Source organism: Panicum virgatum, chromosome 9N (genome assembly GCF_016808335.1).
Source record: "Panicum virgatum strain AP13 chromosome 9N, P.virgatum_v5, whole genome shotgun sequence".
NCBI classification, from domain to species: Eukaryota; Viridiplantae; Streptophyta; class Magnoliopsida; order Poales; family Poaceae; genus Panicum; species Panicum virgatum.
The window spans coordinates 50,697,121-50,716,626 of NC_053153.1; the positions used below are offsets into that span (position 1 = coordinate 50,697,121).

Sequence of the window (19,506 nt, forward strand, 5' to 3'; positions counted from 1 at the left end):
TCAACCAAAAGGAGGCCTGTGAGAGCCTCTCGGCTGCTTCACCAGTCATATTGCACCACGTGTGACTCTTATCATACAAGGAAAAATAATTATCGCGCCGAGGCGCCGAGCGCGTCGCCACGAAGCAAACTCCGGGCTCTCGCGTGCACCTTACGCGCATGATAGTTAGGCGGCCGGCGCTTGCTCGCTTGGTGTCCAAGGGTGACGTCGTTGCCTCTCTACCAAATCGAGGACAGGAGACCACCCATCGCTCAGACCGCGTTGGTTTCTTCTCTTCTCGCTGCTTCTCCCAATCCCTCGCATCCTCCATCCCTCCGCTAGAGCCTCACCTTGATGCCCCGGTGAGTCTCCCCACCCCAACCTCCAGAGGGACTGCTCGGATCAGAGATGGTGCCACCCTGAGGTTGGCGCCATCCCAATCGGCCTCATCATCCTCACCTGTGAACGCGGCCGTAGTTCTTGGGGAGCCCAAGCGCGCCGCCGTGCGCCTTCTCCCTCCCTCCCTCCCTCTGATTGCACGATCCCATCCGATATTTGATTCCTAGTTGGCTAGGTCGATGGAGCTCCAGCGCCATCCCCATTTGCTGGGCTGATGTTATTATTTTACCCCACCTCCCCTTCTTTATCTCTCTCATTCTTCAGGTATTAGGGTTCCAACACATTTAGCTAGGCGTATTTAAATTGATTGCCTTAAACTTTACAGATACTTCATGTTTCCTTTGATCGATTTGCATTATCGCGTTAGTCATATATTAACTGCCTATGCATCCTATGATTTACACTTCAGATTTTTCCTTCGTGTTACAAAATATATCTATGCCTTCTGAATGGAGCCTGAAAATATGCCTAAATGTTGTCATCTTGGTTGCTTTTTAGCATATAGCTCATTTTTTTAAAGATGGTAGGAGCACAGCTATAGCTCTGTTTCTTCATGAGATGTGTTTTGTTTTTTGTTTCTTACACGTTGTGCAGTGCATGTGGATCAACATGTGGACATGTTAGTGCTTGCAGAAATGGATTATTTGCTGAGGCAATGTTCCTGGACATGGTCAAATGAAACACACGACTGAACTCTATTTTGATGTTAAAATGTTCAGTTTGATGTCATTGGAAAGGTTGGAATTCTAAATGATGTGGTCTTGCTAGTTTCCGTAGTTTGGTAGGGCTAAAATTCCTCATAGATTGGTGATTGAAGTGTTATGATTATTATTTTATGTTAAGCCAATATTGCATATTAGCATTTAATAATTAAAGATTGTGAATCTGATACAGATTTGCAACTTTAACTTTGGTTACATCAATGTGCAGGTACGAGGCAAGGAGATGTATAGAACTGAAAGCTACTTCCTTTTCATATTTGCCATAAGATTCCTTTTCATATTTGCCATAAGATTTTGCCGATGCGGTAACATAATTTAGATGTGCCACAGATTGCCTGCTAGATTTGAATGTACAATCCATTTTATTTTTCTTTCTTTCCTATGCAGGAACTCATTTTTTATTGCATGGCTTCTTCCAAAATTCAAGGTTAGTTCTCTCTGTATATACATCAATATTTCCATTCTGTCACTTTATGTTTACTTTCCCTTCCTGCAATGTCACTTAATGATATTTGCCCGATGTCACGGAATGATATTTGCCCACTATTTTTGAGTAGTTATGTTACCGACGGTAGCTTATTTAAGAATATATAAAGTTCGTATTATAAATATGTGGCTCTTGAACATCTCATGCACCTTCCCGTATCTATTAAGACGCATATTTCTAACTTGTGTTTTTATTAAATTGCATCGCTGATTCTACTCTTTTTTCTATATTTGGCTGTCACAAAGAGTAAATGCGACCCACACATACCTGAAGTCCATGCAGTTTTGTGAGATACCAAATTTGACCAGTTTTGGTCTAGATGTAACTGCTTCTGGCACAACTGGCCTATCAATGCAACATGATAACATTCAGGATCCACCATATCTTGCTTTAGTCACATGAGAGGTGTATCAAATTTTTTCTTATGGCAAATTTATTTTCTTGGAATATCATCTTGAAGATAAATAAGCATCTACTTATTTGTCTCAGCCTAGGGTTGAGTGCTTGCAAAGACGTGGTCATATCTTCAATGCCTTTTCACATGACAGGTGATATGTTTACTGGTTATAATGGATTCAACTGAAATGCTCTAAGATAGAGATCATGATGCTAGCGCCATAATTTTCACATTCAGTAATTATCATTTTTTAATGCACTTGGCAATGTCATCATTATGATTTTAAGAGACAAAGTGCTTATGGCCTATTGACAACTGATTTTATTTCCAGTGGCTTCCTCCTGCACTTATGCCTTAGACCTTTAATATAATTGTCGGTGGCAGATAGGTACCTGCATTACAAATATTACCAATCATTTTCTCCCCTGCACCACTCAAATATCAAATACTTTTCTATAGTTCAAAAGAGTTGGGTTACAAAATTGTGCCAGTAAGGTATATGCACATTCCTTCTGCTTGATCTTGAGTTTCTTCATTACAAGTTGGTGTTGCCACTATGTTACTATGTGATTGAAGCAGCCTATCATTCCAAAATACAGAAAACACAGGGGCAAATTTTCCATTGCTGAAATAAGTTTATCTCCATTGTTGAATTTGATGTTGGGGGTTTGACATTAGCATACTACAATAAAGTTCATCTAACAATAGTTTGATCATTGCTTATTTGATTCAGTTGCATTAGCGTGTATATTACAAGTTTACATGTGCATTGTTGCAAGTTCATCAAAGGTAATTCATGATCCGATGTATCACTCGGACAAATTTAAATGACTTATTATTTTTTAGATTGTTATATATTTTCAGAATATATTTGTAGTTAGTTTAGTTGACTTCGTTGCTACTACAAAATCTAATAATTCCTACTTAGAATATCTCATGAAAGTCTCACATTTACTGCAGATTTTTTCTCTCTCTATATGCTGTGTTGGTTGCTGATTGGAGGCAAAAAGTTTCTGCTTCGAGATAGTTTGTCACATGTACCTTTTTTCATGCTTCATATCAAATTACTTATGTACGAATGTACGGGAAAATAATCATTTGCAGTTTTCCCCTATTAGATATAGCCATCTATTAAATTTGACGGAACTGTAAACGTACCTTCTATATATGAACAAAGAACTACCACATTTATTTTCAGTAGTACAAATTAGATTTGTCTGTTGATCATGGCAGTCTACTTACTGTGCAGACCATACACCCCTTTCATGTGGGCGTGGCGTTAGCGCGCCAATATTCCTAGTTTTATTATCTCAAAGGGAGAATCATGGTTGATGTGGGCATTTTTATCTCTAGGGAAACATGCTTTATTCTAACATGGTTTGACTTCTTTTGTTTTTGTTTTTTTTTAAACCAAGAAGCAGGAGGTCCGCCCAATAACTAAGAACAGGAGAGATACGCGAAATGACACAGCAGGGGGCAAGGGAAAAGAATAAAACAAAAATTACAGGCCCGAAAGCACGAATATGATAATAATAACAAGTATTCTATGAGAGAAGCCGAAAGCAAATAAGCAGAAAGAAAACAAGCACAACAAGCTCGCTCCGACTGTCATTTCTAGCTCGAAAGCCAACTTGCTTACTTGCGGTTGATCAATAATTCTCCTTCATTTTTCTGCGCCATTTGGAGGTCTGATTTATTTCCTAGGAGATAAATTCCACGAGTCATTCTATATTTGTGGAACTGTAGTGACCAAGTGATCTTTGTGCATTCACTTGCCGGTTGCAAATAAAGAAGCGACGGTTGTGTTTCAGGAGATGATACATTGGACAAAGATCTTAGCATCATGTTAACAGAAACTAAAATGACGCTACAAAATGGATCTCAGCAAAAAAAAAAAAAATCCGTGCATTCTCACTTATGTCAGAATGTTGAGCTACTGAAAGGTGCCATATGTTGGAAAGTTAAGTGTCGCAATAATCATGTTGCACAATATTTATGGGCATACATATGTCGCCTCGCCTCGCCTCGCCTCCGTTCTCTCGTACTGCAAGTTAGTGGAACTTGGCTGCCCGACATATTCACTCTGTTCGGTAGCTCCAGCAGTCTTCAGCCCAACAGTGTTTTCCTCTCACACCGTTTCAGCACCAGCTTCCAGCCACCAGCCAGCCAACAGTATTTTTCTCTCACACCACTCCAGCCACCAGCTCCAGCTCCAGCCCAGCGAACAGAGTGATTGAAATTTTCAGGAAAAAAAGCGCAGCATGTAAAATCGAGCTGTGCGTGCTTAACTCATTAATTCCTTTTGCGTTTGGTGGCTCTGTGCTGCGGTGGCGGGTGACTTGGTGTGCACCATCTGATCAATTTGTCATGGTGGCTCATCCTTTTTTTTCCTTTCTAAAGTGTGCATCAGCACTGGGTCCCATCCCAGCTGATACTTCCGCAAACTGAAATGGTGATGTGAGGAGGAGTTGGGTTCTGGTTCGTGGTTGTTGCAGCGTGGCGTGGCACTCGCCACACCGATATAAGTCCTGTATATTTCCTTTCAAAATCGTGCCGATAAAATTGTCTGTCTCTGTGGTGCAGACTGTACACTCTTTTCTTTTTCTAAAAAGGAAACAACAGCACTCTTTTATAATCCTAATAATGATCCTGCACACTTGGTAACATGCAACCGGCCGGGACACGCGTGGTAGTGCGCGTCGCGTGGCGCGCGTGCACCGCGAGTAGTGTTTCTCTCCGTGTGCGATCGGAGCTGACCCGACCCCGAACGCGTGTCAAGACCACGGGCGAGGCCGCGTCGCGTGCGCGCGATTTGCGCCATGGTGAATGGTGATGGACGCTGCTGTGCCTCTGGGCCAGGTTCCCCGTGTTGGTTCTGGTCACGACCCCTGCGGGCCAGGCTAACCGGCCGGCGGCACGGCTAGAGAGAAGAAACGGGCGGGGTGGAAGCAAAGCGATAGCAATGGCCCGTTTGATCAGGTGCGGTGTGAGCGCGTTGTGGTGGTGCCTGGGCCCTGGGGGATGGACATAGGCCAGGTTCCCGTCCGCATCCACCAACTGTTCCTTCCCAGGCACTAGCTCACCCACCAACCCCGTCCGAGTTGTTTGTTGTCCCCCCTCCCGCCCTCGGCCGCCGGATTGGCTGACGCGTGATGCTCTGTCTCTGGCCGCGACGCGAGCTGGATTGGTCGCATCGCATCGCTGGACGCTGGTAAAGAAGGTGAAGGTCGGAAGGTGGGTGTGTGACTCTGCGCCCACTCCTGCTGCCGCCGCCTGTGCCTATATACTCTACTCCGGCTCGCCCACCCGGAGCCGGCGCAGAACGAACCCCGTGAACCAAGCGAGTGGCCCCACGCGCGCGCGCGCTACGCGAGCGACCAACTCCCCTAGGGCTTTGTCCGGCAGCGCCCGCGATTCGAATCGGAGTCTCGGACCAACCCAGGGCCCCAGGCAGGAGGCCCCCAGGCGGCACCGGCAGCGGCGGCGGCGGCACCGACCTCCACCACCCCCGGCGCCCGGCCCCGACCCCGAGGTGATCCGCCCGCCCAGCTCCTCCTCCTCCTCCTACTCCGCAGCCGCACGCCCCGCCGCATTGCTTGTCGGATCGCTCGGGTCCGGTCCCCTTCTCGTACCGTTCCCCGCCCCGCTGCTAGGTCCGCGGCGGCTTCGTCTGCGCGGATCATTTCGTAGCACCTCCGGTTAGTTGTCGTGTCGTATCGAGCCGCGCGCGCGCGCGTGCCGCGCTGCTGTTGTTTCTGTTCGCGGCGGCGGCGGCCGCAAAGGGCACCCCTGCGATTCGCTCTCGGTGTGTTCGTGAGGTTTGGATCGTGGTCTACTGGCGACCGGTGAGGCGGGATGGCAGGCCAACGTTGAGCGCGACATACTCGGATTGTTGCCTTGTTGGGTTCTCGACTCCGCAGACCACGGCTTTTTCCCTTCTGTCTTCAAGCCAGGGAATGTGCCTGAGGATTCTGATGGTTCACCATTAACGCTTCTGCAGGAAAGGGTTCGGCGTACACCTGTCCTGGCAAAAGTGGCGAGCGTTCAGGCCACTGTGTTATTTTCTTTGGCATCTCCATTGATAGTTGCCAAAATGTAAATTTCTAAACTTTGAACCATCTGACCTGTTCTGCTTGTTTGTTTGTTCGAAGTCCTGGCGTGTTTGTTCCTCTGAAAAAACAAGATGACTTGTTTTTTTGTAGTAGGGTCAATATGCCAGTGTAGAATTCTTTGGTACGTTGACTGTAATTTTGCTTATCGGCTTGGCTTGGCTTGTTCTTCGTTTAATTCCAGACATACGGTGCCTGATGCAAAATTCTGCCATGAATCTTTACTTGCATCAAGTCATTTATAGTTTTTTTTCTCATAGTTACTGGCAATTGAATTAAATGGAACTGATTTTTGTTGCATTTAGCAGATGGGGGACGTTGTGAAGGACTTGACAGCCGGGACCGTAGGAGGGGCTGCCAACCTGGTTGTTGGGCACCCATTCGACACCATCAAGGTGAAGCTTCAGAGCCAGCCCACCCCTGCTCCTGGCCAACTCCCCAAGTATGCAGGCGCCATCGATGCTGTTAAGCAGACGATTGCAGCTGAAGGCCCGAGAGGCTTGTACAAGGGAATGGGGGCACCTCTAGCAACTGTCGCGGCATTCAATGCTCTCTTGTTCAGCGCGAGGGGGCAGATGGAGGCTCTCCTGAGGTCAGAACCTGGTGCGCCGCTGACCGTGAAGCAGCAAGTTGTTGCTGGTGGTGGTGCTGGAATTGCAGTCTCATTATTGGCATGTCCAACAGAACTGATCAAGTGCAGGTCAGTGGAGCCAGGCCAATTTTTACATGGCTTTGTTGTTTGCTTGAATGGTGAATGTTTGGTCGGTCTGGTTTTGCATGTTAACTTTTACTTCTTGTGGTAAATATAGTTTCCATTCTTTGAAACTTTCCTGCAGATGTTAGGCATCATACATGTTGGATACGGAATATCCATGCATCCCAGTTCATCTCACTTGCATCATACAACATCAAATTAATGCTGCGGCATCCTCGATTGAATCAAGTCTATTAAAAATTTCCTACCCAGCTTTAGATTGAACAACTAAAAAGTATCCATGTGTTTGTGTGACCATGAACAAATAAACTCATATCTTTTCTCTGGCTTGTGCTATTCACTTCACAAATGAAGTTACTGCAAATTGCACTCATGCAGAATACATGATAATATGATATTTGTCCTTCTAGTTAATGCACTTTCCTGTGGATGGTAGACATAATGCAGCTAGGAACTAAATTGCCAAGCATCCAGTGTTTCTCATCTTAATTCACTGGCACGATATCATGGCTATTTACATTAACATAAACATCTGCTGTGAATAATGCTTTAATTCACAAGAGACAGCTGAAAATTTATTTATGGCTAGTGTCAAACACAAATAAAAATTATTTATGTGCTTATTTTCAGTTTGCAAATAGTTTTCCCTCTAGTCAGGCTCATGTAAGCTGCATGGTGATTCAAATTACATTAAGATTTCAGGAGCTGTGCTGTCAACTGTTGTGCATGTTATGTCCCCTCGCATCTTTTCAGCACATTAGCGCTAGACATAGTCATGCAGAATTGATTGTGATCCAAATCAAATGCAGGAGCTGTTCTCTTAATGAAATGAAACACAGTTCACCTGCATTTTCAAGAAAAAAAATGCAGGAGCTGGAGCTGTGCTATCATTTGTGCATCTTACATTCTTTGAGTAATCTTTTCAGACAGGCAGTGTTTCTCTGTTCATCCTACTTGCATCATACCTTGTAGGCATGTTAGCTATCTTCTTCGATTCTGTTCTTCACTTCAATGTTCAATTGGAATCGATGTGGTAAAGTACTAATATCCATTCTTTATGAATTGTGCATTCCTGCAGATGTTAGAAATCATACATGTAAGACAATTTGCCATACTCGCATTGTACCATGCCTAACTGCATTAGATTAGCGTCCTCCATATAAGTCTATTAGTATGGCTTGTGCTCTTTAGCAAAGGTCATAAAATTGGACTGCTGGAAGTTTATTTGTGTCAATACAAATAGCTTTTCTGTTTGCAATGAGTTCCTACAAGACATACTCATGTAGAACAGACTGTGGTTCAGATAACATTCAAGGGCTGTGCAGGCATCTCTTGTGCATTTTACGTTCTCTGAGATCTATTGTTAAAGAGAATGTTAAGAAATTACCACTTCTGGCCATGCCATTTTACTGCTTCTGAGATAGCTTCCCCTGTTGCAGGTTGCAAGCCCAGAGTTCCTTAGCCGAGGCAGCAGCTGCCTCCGGCGTAGCTCTACCCAAAGGCCCGATCGATGTGGCTAAACACGTCGTCAGGGACGCTGGCGCAAGAGGTCTCTTCAAGGGCCTGGTACCAACAATGGGCCGTGAGATCCCCGGCAACGCGTTGATGTTTGGCGTGTATGAGGCCGCGAAGCAGTACCTCGCCGGCGGCCCTGACACGTCGAACCTTGGCATTGGATCCCAGATCCTGGCTGGTGGCCTCGCCGGTGCCTCCTTCTGGCTGTCAGTGTACCCGACGGACGTGGTGAAGAGCGTGATCCAGGTGGATGACTACAAGAACCCACGGTACTCAGGGTCCCTGGACGCGCTGAGGAAGATCATGGCGGCCGATGGCGTGAAGGGCCTGTACAAGGGGTTTGGACCGGCCATGGCGCGCAGCGTCCCTGCCAATGCTGCTACCTTCGTGGCGTACGAGATAACAAGATCGGCGCTCGGTTGATTGGCTGCGACTCCAGTGCCATTGCCAATCCTTCTGATGGCATACGGCTGGAGGCTGGAGCTGCTGCATCTTCGATAGCTACTCAGGATGGAAACACAGGCACGCCTTGCAAGTGCAACCCAGAACTGTACAATTGCAAGCATTTTTAGGGAGAAAAAAAGAGGGAACACTGCAATGGTGAGATTGTTTAATAAGCAAGCTTAATAAGACGTTCATGGATGGATTGAGTGAGAGTGGTTGCTGATAGAAAAATAATACTGTCCTCGTCGTGATGGTTGCCCATCCGACGGTGATCCGATGGCGTTGGAGTGGTGGTGCTGGTGATGTTGATCTGATGGTGGTGGACTGGTGGCCTTTGCATTGTTGGGTTGCGGCGTCTGGTGGCGAGTGGCCCACCATTGGCCTTGTGCCCTTGTCCTCCTCGCAGCCTGAATTTTATTCCCTCCCTTTCTGCATATTGTTTTCTTTTTGTTTGTTTGGGAGTGGAATATCTCCCGTGCTTTTTGGTACTCCAAGTTGCCGCTCTGGTTGGTGTGGGGGAGCCGCCAGCTCAGTGGTACGTGGGTGGAATCCAGTCGAGTCGTTGGGTGCGGAAGAGGCTCCGCCTCCATTGCCGGCATCGGCCGCCGGCGCCGGCGGCCGCCGCCGCTCCTCTCCTTGCACAAGTAAGGATTGTTCCCCTGCCGATTACCTTACATTTGGTTGTGTATGGGTATTGCTGGTGCTTTCTCTCTCTCTCTCCGATTTGGGATTCGTCGACCAAACACGGTTCTGCCGATTTTTATCAGACGGTAGCATGAATCAGCCCAAGTGTTTTTCTTTTCGTTTGTTTTGTACCTCGCAAAGCAATCTTGTTCTTCACCTCTGGCCTGCTAGAACCTGATGTGCCTCCCCTGTGAAGCTGAGGCACCTAGACGTCATCACTTACGTCTAGTAAGTATTTATATTTAGAAAATATCGTATTTACACTTACGATAAAAAGGGTATCACCTTCGTGTTTCGCCGACGAGCCGGACGGCGGCCCGTGGTCGCCGGCGGTGGATCCGCCGGTGGGGATTGTGAACGTGACCTTTGCATTTCTTCAACTGTGTCCTGTGTTTACTCAACCTAAGGCTGACTTCAACAACTATATGCAAAATGGGACATGCATCCGTTCGTTTGCATCGTCTACAGTGGATGTGTTCCCAATGCATTTTTACTGTCTCCAACAGCTGACGCAGAAGACCCCGGCGGTCTTGGCCCTCTGGTGGCGGACCGTCCGCGCCGACGGTCCGCCTCGCCCCCTCCGCTGGAGGAGAGGGAGGCCCGCTGCGCACCTCCTCGCCTGCTGGTGCTGGCCCCTCCACCCCGCCGGTGGCCGCATCTCCTCCACCCCGCACGAGCTCCGACCACCTCCCTCCGTGGCGCCCTCCCCTCCGCCCCCTCCCCGCCCGCCCGAGCTCCGGCCACCTCCCTCCGCAGCGCCCTCCGTCCGTGGCTCCCTCCCTCCGCGGCTTCCTCCTCCGCGGATCCACGTGCCGCCGCGGGCGGGCGAGCTCCGCGCCACCGCGGCAGGGCGGGTGGCCGAGCTCCGCGCGCACTGCAAGCGGCGAGCGGATCGAGCGAGCACCGGCACCCTCCGTCCCTCCAGATCTCCGCGGCGAGGAGGGAGCCGGAGGTGAGCAGGGGGCCGCGCCGCCGGAGGTGAAGCAGGGGGCCGCCGTCATGCCCGCGGCCGCCCCCGAGCTCGCCCGCCGCCGCGGCCAGCGCTCGTCGGCCCGCACCCGCGCCGCTCGCCCACTGCCGCGCTCGCGCTCGCCCGTGCCCACGCCGCTCGCCCACCGCCGCGTCAAATGCATAGGAGGAGAGAGGCGATTCATTTTTGGCTATCCTCTCTGTTGCTCTTTGCGTGTGCTGTTGGAGGTGCGTTCGGCGAGGCAGTCTCGCAACGGAGGCATATATGCATTTGCATATCGTTGTTGGACTCACGTGAAGTGAAACAGAGAAAACTGACGCACTGAGAAGAACATCTGAAAATGAGTACCGAGCAGAGTATGTCATTCAGCAGCACCCACTGAAACTTGCAAACAGTGTGCGGCGCAGATGGGTGACGTGGCCAATTACCTGGCAGCCGGCACGGTGGGCGGCGCGACTCAGGTGGTGGTGGGCTACCCGTTCGACACCATCAAGGAGAAGCTGCGGAGCCAGCCCACGCCGCCGCCCGACCAGCTGCCCCGATTACGCCGGCGGCGCCGATGCCGTCAGGCAGACGCTGGCCGCCGAGGGGCCCCGGGGCCTCTACAATGGCATGGGTGCGCCGCTCGCCACCGTCGCCGCATTCAATGCCGTCCTCTTCACAGTCAGGGGCCAGATGGAGGCCGTGCTGCGCTCCGAGCCCGGCGTGCTAAACCCTAACACTGTCTCCAATGGTATCCTCTAAAGTCCACCCCTAAAAAAAAATATTCTCCTCCTAAATAGATTCCGCACTCCATATCAAAATTTTCTCCAATAATACGCTCAATACCACACCCCTTATACCCCACCATCCAATATTTTATATTTCTTTCTCCAACTAACTCCAATTACCACGTATTTTAATATTATCTAGACCTCCTACTCCAACCAACTACCTCGGCGCTACGACGGCTCCGCGCGCGCGAAGGAGGCACGGCCGTTGGCGTGAGCCCATGCGCGCCGGTAGGGGGCGTCCGTACGCCCTCCACCTGTGGGGGACGCAGACCCCGACCTCCAATTTGGAGTGCGCGGTGGGGGACGCCGTTGGAGCGCGTAGCGGACGGATCCGCCCCAGTGTGGGGGGGGGGGCGGGATACCGTGCCCCGTTGGGTCGGTCTAAAGGGTTCTGCACCCCCTGTCCTGGCAAAAGTGGCGAGCGTTCATGTCTTTTTTTTTTTGAAAGATACGAGCGAGCGTTCATGTCACGGTGTCATCTTCTTTGGCACCTCCATTGATGGATGGATGCTACATTGTAAATTTCTAATTTTGAACCAACCAGCTGACCTGTTCGTGTTCTGTGCTGTGCTGTTTGTTTGTTTGTTCCTCAGAAAAGCCAAGCTGACTTGTTTTTTCTGTAGTAGGGTCAATATGCCAGTGTAGAATTCTTTGCATGGTACGTTGATAGTTATTTTGCTTATCGGCTTGGCTTGGCTTGTTCTTAGTCACCATCCAGACAGGCGGTGCTTGATGCAGAATTCTGCCATGAATCTTTACTGGCAAATTGAATGAAATGGAGCTGATGTTTGTTGCATTTAGCAGATGGGGGACGTTGTGAAGGACCTGACAGCCGGGACCGTAGGAGGGGCTGCCAACCTGTTTGTTGGGCACCCATTCGACACCATCAAGGTGAAGCTTCAGAGCCAGCCCACCCCTGCTCCTGGCCAGCTCCCCAAGTATGCAGGCGCCATGGATGCTGTTAAGCAGACGATCTCTGCTGAAGGGCCGAGGGGATTGTACAAGGGAATGGGGGCACCTCTAGCCACCGTAGCAGCATTCAATGCTCTCTTGTTCACCGTTAGGGGCCAGATGGAGGCCGTGCTGCGCTCCGAGCCAGGCGCGCCGCTCACCGTCGGCCAGCAGGTCGTCGCCGGCGCCGGCGCGGGAGTCGCCGTCTCGTTCCTGGCGTGCCCCACCGAGCTCATCAAGTGCAGGTCAGTGGAGCCAGGCCAATTTTTACATCGCTCTGTTCGCTTGAATGGTGAATGTTTGGACGGTCCAGTTTTGCATGTTAACTTTTACTTCTCGTAACTATCGGTGCCCTTCTATGAAACTTTCCTGCAGATGTTAGACATCATACATGTCAGATACAGAATATCCACTTGCATCATACAATATCAAATTAATGCTAGAGAATCCTCGATTTATCCAGTCTGTCAGCTTAAGATTGAACAACTAATAAAGAGTATATATTCGTGTGCTTGTGTGAGCATGAACAAATAGACTCAGTCATATCATTTCTCTGGCTTGTTCTATTCAGCTTACAAATGAAGTTCCTGCAAACTAGACTCATGCAGAATACATGATAATATGACATCTGGCCTTCTAGTTAATGCACTTTACTGTGGGTGTTAGACATCCTGCAGTCAGGAACTAAAATTGCCAAGCATCTAGTGTTTCTCAGCTTAACTCACTGGCACCATATATAACATGTTTTACATTAGCATAAACATCTGCTGCGAAGGCGTGATAATGGGTCATGGCCTTAATGTTCTCTTTACAGTCCAACTTGGCCCTTAATATTTTTAGCTTAAAATTGTATAGGATTAGAGCCCGATCCTTTTAGGGCCCGGCCCTTATATTATCTAGGCTAAAAATTAAGGCTCTTTACCACTCCTGCGAATAATGTTCTAATTCATAAGAGATTAAGAGAACCTGAAAAAACTATTTATCTCTATTGTCAAGACAAACTAAAAATTATTTGTGTGCTTATTTTCAGTTTGCAAATAGATCTCTAGCTAGTCAGGCTCATTTTAAAATGCATGCTGATTCAAATTATATTAAGATTTCAGGAGCTGTGGTGTAAACTGCTGTGCATGTTATATCTCCTCAAATCTTTTCAGCACATTAATGCTAGACATAGCCATACAGTAATACAGTATTGATTGTGATCCAAATCAAATGCAGGTGCTGTTCTCTTAGTGAAATGAAACACAATTCTCCAGCGTTTTCGATAAAAAAAAAATTGTGCTCTTTAGATTAGTGCCATAACGTTCTCCATGTAAGCCTGTTAGTATTGATTTCCTTCATGACTTGTGCTCTTTACCAAAAGTCATAAAATTGGATCGCCGGAAATTTATTTGTGTCAATACAAATAGCTTACAGTTTACATTTCCTTCATGACTTGGCTCAGATAACAGACTTAGTTTCCCCTGTTGCAGGTTGCAAGCCCAGAGTTCCTTAGCCGAGGCAGCCCCCGCCTCCGGCGTGGTTCTACCCAAAGGCCCGATCGATGTGGCAAAGCACGTCGTCCGGGACGCCGGCGCGAGAGGTCTCTTCAAGGGCCTGGTACCAACGATGGGCCGTGAGGTCCCCGGCAACGCGGTGATGTTTGGCGTGTATGAGGCCGCGAAGCAGTACCTCGCCGGCGGCCCTGACACGTCGAACCTCGGCAGGGGATCCCAGATCCTGGCCGGTGGCCTCGCCGGCGCCTTCTTCTGGCTGTCGGTGTACCCGACAGACGTGGTGAAGAGCGTGATCCAGGTGGACGACTACAAGAACCCACGCTACTCGGGGTCCCTGGACGCGCTGAGGAAGATCGTGGCGGCCGATGGCGTGAAGGGCCTGTTCAAGGGGTTCGGACCGGCCATGGTGCGCAGCGTCCCTGCCAATGCTGCTACCTTCGTGGCGTACGAGATAACAAGATCGACGCTCGGTTGATTAGATGCGACTCCCGTGCCAATGTGCCATTGCCCATTGCCATTGGAGTGGTGGTGCTGGTGATAGTGATCTGATGGTGGTGGAATGGTGGCCTTTGCTTTGCTGGGTTGTGGACTTGTGGCGTTTGGTGGCGAGTGGCCCTCGTCAGCTCGTCTCCCTTTGCACAGAGCCCACCATTGGCCTTCTGCCCTTGCCTGAATCAGCCCAAGTGTTCTTCGTTTGATTTGTTTTGTACCTCGCGAAGCAATCTGTTTTACACCTCTGGCCTGCCAGATTTATCCAATGTGTCTCTCCTGTGAGGCTGAGGGCCTGAGGCACTGCTCGTCGCGAAAAATGTTCGCCGGGGTAGTGGAGTGTGCTGTTCCGTTACAATGCCTGAACATTACCACGTTATTCTGAAAAATAGAAGAATCTATATCATTGGATGAAGATCTTCTGACAGTCTTTACTAGGGTAAAAAGTTCATGTTGAAACCAGTTAATAGATACAACAAAAATAGCTAATAACAGTGTTGCTCAAAATTTAATTGGTGTGCTATAAGAAAAATAATTTTATGTCAAGGAAGGAGAAGCAATGAATGAAGGGAAAATAAGAATGAAAAACTAATATAATACATCCATGTGTCCTTAAACACAAGGGTGAAATAAGGAAGGAAAAACAAAATTGTTGAAATATGCAATGCATACTTCGAATATTATAAAAAATTGTGGAAATCACCAGAAACTAACTATTGAATTATGCAATGCATAAGGAAAAGTTCATTGCAAGGTAAGAAGGTTCTAGAAGAGTGGAGAGCATGTATGTGTCATAGTTCTCATGCTTTATGGTGAAGTATGGAATGTTCTAGAGAAGATATATTTTGTATGACAGGATAAGGATGGAGAAAACTCAAGAATTGTAGAAGAGTGTAGAAGTGGGCACATGAAAATACTACACACACAAGCCATGCTAAGTAGAAGCCATTTGGAGATGGCATATGTAGCCATTATGGAGAGTTGAGTGAAATGTCATTGGATGACATGAGTAGAGTATGGTAGGGTAGCCATATAAAAGGTGTAAGGAAGTGTTTGGTTGGTTGGCTGTTATGGGAACCTCAGTCGCGCAGCTCGTCACTATCGGCCTCGTCCTCCAGTCCTCCTATTCAGCGTGAAGTTAGCTACTAGTAGGACTTTTTTATAAGTGGAATAAGGGCGCAGAGCAAAACAAATAGGAAAGAAAAGGAAAAAGATGATCCACCTGACCAAGTTCCGTAGCACTAACACGCTTCGATCATGATGTGGTGGTTCAGTGATCTGACATAACTATAAATTATTTCTGCTGCATATAGATTGATTAGAGAAGGACATGTTTATATAAAATCTTAGAGAGAGAGCTACGAGGACAGACGCTGATGGGGCCCATGGGCTAACAAAAACTAGTCTTAGTAGAGCCGGAGCTCCCCACCTCCATCCTTCTCGAATCAGGCAGCTGCTCCTCCCCTGATACTTTTTGATCTCTCTAATTTTGCTTTGATTGGTGGGTAATGCACATCTACCTCAGTAATTGTCTCTCTCATCACCCATAATCTCTCTACTCGCTAGTGATTTTGTTGTAATTTTGGCCAATTTGTGGACAGATAGGGACTGAAAATTACTGAAACCTTGTGCTGGAATTCGAAAATGACTAAACAGTGCGACATCTTCTGTCAGTAATTGTCTTACTCAACCTACTACTCTATGTATGTTTTGTTGTACATTAGTAATTTATGGAATGAATTCTAGTTTTACTGTTATGCGTCATATCTGGTGCTAAAGTGGTTCAGTAATTGACCTATTCAATCTATTCGAGTTTACATAGAAAAATATTAGACTGATAGTTCAGCTATTATTTAGGAGTGGTTGAGTATTGTTTTCAGTAATTTTGATTAGTTTTTTAGTGTTATACAACAAATGGTAGAAAATATGGTTCAGCAATTGGCATATTCAAGCTACGTTGAGTTATCAAATACAATAAATTATTAGCTCAGTATCTTTTTTCTATTTTTGGTAGTTTCCTCGGAGTATCAGGAGATCAGTTCGGATCTCATGTAGTTCTGTACTATGGTGTTTTTAGCAGTACTAGTATTAGGGAGCTCTATTCTATCTCAAGTTGTTTCGGTAGTTTATTCTTTGATTTTTGATCTAGCTATTCAGTAGACTAGTATCTGATCCAATAGTTCAATATTCAGTAGCATGGTATTTGATCCTGCAGTTCAATATTCAGTAGACTAGTATTTGATCCGATAGTTTAGTATTCAATAGCCTGGTATTTGATCCAGCTGTTCAATATTCAGTAGACTAGTATTTTGTTCCAATAGTTCTAGATATTTGCATTTTGTAAACTATATCAATAGTGTTAATGTTTAATAGCATTTTGGCGAACATGAGCCGGAGCACTGATCCATTCATGCTAATAATGAGTCAGGTTGCAAGGCCTGGCCAGAGCGCCTTGGCGACAGTTGCCCCTGATCCTACCACCATTGCAACCGGCACTGGAGGAGTCGTGGAAGCCACCATTGCCGCCTTAGCTGGGGCCGCGAAATATGGCAGTCTGATCGACATCACCAAGCACGTGCTCTAATCGGAGGGCGGCATGAGATGTCCGATTGGAGATCTTCCCGATGCTGGCGCGTGAGGCGTGTGGCAAGCGGCAATGTCATCATGTTCGGCATGTACGAGGCAATCAAATAGGTCATCGCCGGCGGGCAGGGCACGTAGCATCTTGGTCGGGGCTTGATGATCGTGGCGGGCCGGCTCGTCGGCGCCTCCTTCTAGGGCTCTGTCTATGTAACTGACTAACATTGTCAATAGCGTACTCCAAGTGGATGACTACAAGAATGATCCCAACTCCCCAAGTACTTACTCGGGCTCCATGGACTCCTTCAGGAAGATCCTCGCCGCTGACGGCGTGAAGGGCCTCTACAAGGGGTTCGGCCCCGCAATGGCGCGCAACGTGCCGGCCAACACCGCCTGCTTCTTGGCCTACGAGATGTCCATGTCCACGCTAGGGTGGTTGATCTCGTCTGTTTCAGTTTCTTCTGATTTTTTCCCACTTCTACTGATCCATGTCAATTTGTCGTGATGGTGACAATGATCATGTCGGATTGGAGCTTTGCTCATGCCTTCGCTTTGGTGCCATAGGGTTAGAGCAAGTATTATAAACGGCGTTGAGCAGACGGAATCCGACATGTGTGTGAGAAAAAATAGGAGAGAGAAGGAAGCGAACGACTCGCTACGCGCTGGCAAAAAGCGGGTGGATAGCCTTCTACCGCTGATTCTTGTACTCTTATTGGTTTATAGTGCACAGTGAGTATTAAAGGCAGCGGGACCCACCACCACCATTTCACCCAGCTAGGCTTACCTAACGTTTCTTACCGTTGGCCACAGGGCGGAACAATAAACCTTGCTCTTACGAAGATCAAGGGTTTCCTTAAAATTTAATGAAGCTGGTAAGGTCCTGCCGCTGCGAGCATTTGGTGACTTTGGTTGGTGTGCTGTGTGCATAGCGTCTGTCCCAAAATTTCAGAGCTAATGATTCTGACCTCTCACTGTTGTAGTGTAATCTGCTGTTTAATTTCTAATGCTGACTTCATAATTGCGATCTACCCTAAAAAATTGCGATCCAGCTGAATTTCTATATTTGTTGCCATTGTCAGAAGTGCTATAAAAACATATAGAGTAACGATCGCAGCAATGGGGTGGTGGCGCAGTTGGCTAGCGCGTAGGTCTCATAGCTAATCGTGAGTTATCCTGACTCCTGAGGTCGAGAGTTCGAGCCTCTCTCACCCCAATATTTTTTTGTTGCCTCTGCAACTTTGTCTGCATCCTGGCCACAAGCTAAATTTTCAGACTAAAAGTTTCTGAAGTTTTTTTTTTCTCCGATGATGTGATCTAGTGATCACTAGCTGTTGGACTTTTGAGAAATATTTAATGGTATGAGTTGAGCTTGACATGATGGTATCCTGGCCAGCCATGCCATGCCTAGTCCTTGTCCTTTTGATTATTAGGGCAAGTTGAGCAAGTTGATGAGGGGAGGTCAGTGTCCCAAAGGCAGCGCCATGTGGGTGCAACTGCTTCCAAGACTTTTAATTCTCTCTCTCATCATCTCCGACGGCACGGCAGCCAGCATTACACCTCTGCTTCTGCCATGTAAAGAATAAGAAATTATGCTGCAATTTTTTTTAAAAAATAGATTGGAAGTACAGGACTTGTATTTCAGTGAATTTGTGGTTACAAAGGAAATAGCCGCGTTTCAAAGTCAGCCTATGAAGACTCGAATATGGATGGCGACTTTTGTTTTGAAGAAATGCATATTATGAGATAGAATGTGGTGGATCCTTTTCTAGGCTTCCTTTCGTTTGGACAAGCCAAGGTTGATCTCATCAGGACTGAATGTCTGATGAGAGTCTCGAGCAATTTCATCGCCGGGACACTGGTTTCTTGTTGTTGGTCTAGGGACCACTTTGTTTTTCACTTTTGGAGCACAAGCATATGATCACAGCCCATTAATATCATTCAGGGATATGTGGATTTTCCACCAGCTTTTTATTTCAGTTGTGGCTGCAAAGCAGAAGGAATCTAAACCAGTTGGTGATGGGACTGAATTGGCAAGAAAGACGGGGAAAAGGCCATGAGAAGACACTGTTGATTGCTCATAAACTTTTGGTGATGCCGAATCACTGATGAAGCAAAGGGGATTGGTGAGATGGAAGTAGAGCACCTAAATAAATAGGGCTTTGCTACGGTACTCCAATTACCTTTTAGGAGGTAAGAGTTCAAATAAATCTTAGCCCTTGAATATTAGGAGGAAAACTAAATAACTAATTAATTAAGGAAAAATCTGCCGGCTATCCTAACTATACCTGCATGCTGCTTCCGTGGATCTAGCAGAGGCTTGCAAATTTGCATGTACGCATGCATGAAAATCTCGACATCCTCCCTTATTTTGTTAGGATTCAATTGTGTGCACGTTTCTTAATTACATGTTGGTAGCTAGACACATTTGTTACATGTCGATCTCTCTTGTTTGGAAAAATATTTTTTTCAAGTTTGTCATACACATCTCAAGTTAGATCTTGAAGGTATGCATCTCATATCATTACAAAATAACATTATAAACTCACGGTGGTTCCTTTATGTCACAAAAAATGATGCAAACTCAAGTATGCAAAGGCTCCAATCATGTTCGTGTCATTCCCCAAGAAAAACAAAGAAGTTACACTCACACATGTACACATGCTCCATCGATGTATCAATCATGTTAGATCTAAATTGTGCATATACATCATTTATTTATGTTAAAACTCGTGATGGCAAAAAAAAGTTACATACAATCTGCTGGGTATATATGTCACGTGCATGGAGGATAAAAAA

General features: G+C 47.0%; 3 protein-coding genes and 1 non-coding gene across 16 annotated transcripts; all 4 read left to right on the forward strand.

The window, feature by feature from the left end:
* The first annotated feature begins 99 nt into the window (after positions 1–99).
* On the forward strand, positions 100–3,804 carry LOC120692853. Of its 9 annotated transcripts, none has more exons than XM_039976250.1 (5): positions 100–341; positions 1,309–1,405; positions 1,488–1,527; positions 2,077–2,135; positions 2,316–3,804. In XM_039976250.1, the coding sequence occupies exons 1-5, from the start codon at positions 159–161 to the stop codon at positions 2,348–2,350; spliced, it is 414 nt and encodes a 137-aa protein (XP_039832184.1). In that variant the 5' UTR covers positions 100–158; the 3' UTR covers positions 2,351–3,804. The 9 variants fall into 9 exon arrangements, 3 of the variants coding, with proteins under 3 accessions (XP_039832184.1, XP_039832182.1, XP_039832183.1); XM_039976248.1 differs by having other exon boundaries at positions 2,945–3,804; XM_039976249.1 differs by having other exon boundaries at positions 105–341; positions 1,833–3,804.
* A 1,481-nt stretch (positions 3,805–5,285) lies between these two features.
* Positions 5,286–9,201, forward strand: LOC120687808 (mitochondrial carnitine/acylcarnitine carrier-like protein). Of its 3 annotated transcripts, none has more exons than XM_039969831.1 (4): positions 5,290–5,516; positions 5,985–6,079; positions 6,399–6,793; positions 8,248–9,039. In XM_039969831.1, exons 3-4 carry the CDS (start codon positions 6,402–6,404, stop codon positions 8,744–8,746), a joined length of 891 nt encoding a protein of 296 aa, XP_039825765.1. In that variant the 5' UTR covers positions 5,290–5,516; positions 5,985–6,079; positions 6,399–6,401; the 3' UTR covers positions 8,747–9,039. The 3 variants fall into 3 exon arrangements, with proteins under 3 accessions (XP_039825763.1, XP_039825765.1, XP_039825764.1); XM_039969830.1 differs by having other exon boundaries at positions 5,291–5,516; positions 6,402–6,793; XM_039969829.1 differs by lacking the exon at positions 5,985–6,079 and having other exon boundaries at positions 5,286–5,516; positions 6,402–6,793; positions 8,248–9,201.
* A 48-nt stretch (positions 9,202–9,249) lies between these two features.
* On the forward strand, positions 9,250–14,545 carry LOC120687807 (mitochondrial carnitine/acylcarnitine carrier-like protein). 3 transcript variants are annotated; one of them, XM_039969827.1, is made up of 3 exons: positions 9,250–9,411; positions 11,999–12,390; positions 13,618–14,545. In XM_039969827.1, the coding sequence occupies exons 2-3, from the start codon at positions 11,999–12,001 to the stop codon at positions 14,114–14,116; spliced, it is 891 nt and encodes a 296-aa protein (XP_039825761.1). In that variant the 5' UTR covers positions 9,250–9,411; the 3' UTR covers positions 14,117–14,545. The 3 variants fall into 3 exon arrangements, with proteins under 3 accessions (XP_039825761.1, XP_039825762.1, XP_039825760.1); XM_039969828.1 differs by having other exon boundaries at positions 9,292–9,411; positions 11,996–12,390; XM_039969826.1 differs by lacking the exon at positions 9,250–9,411 and adding an exon at positions 11,133–11,154.
* A 3,283-nt stretch (positions 14,546–17,828) lies between these two features.
* TRNAM-CAU lies at positions 17,829–17,923 on the forward strand. The gene is made up of 2 exons: positions 17,829–17,866; positions 17,888–17,923. It is a non-coding gene; the product is annotated as a tRNA-Met (tRNA).
* The last annotated feature ends 1,583 nt before the right edge of the window (positions 17,924–19,506 follow it).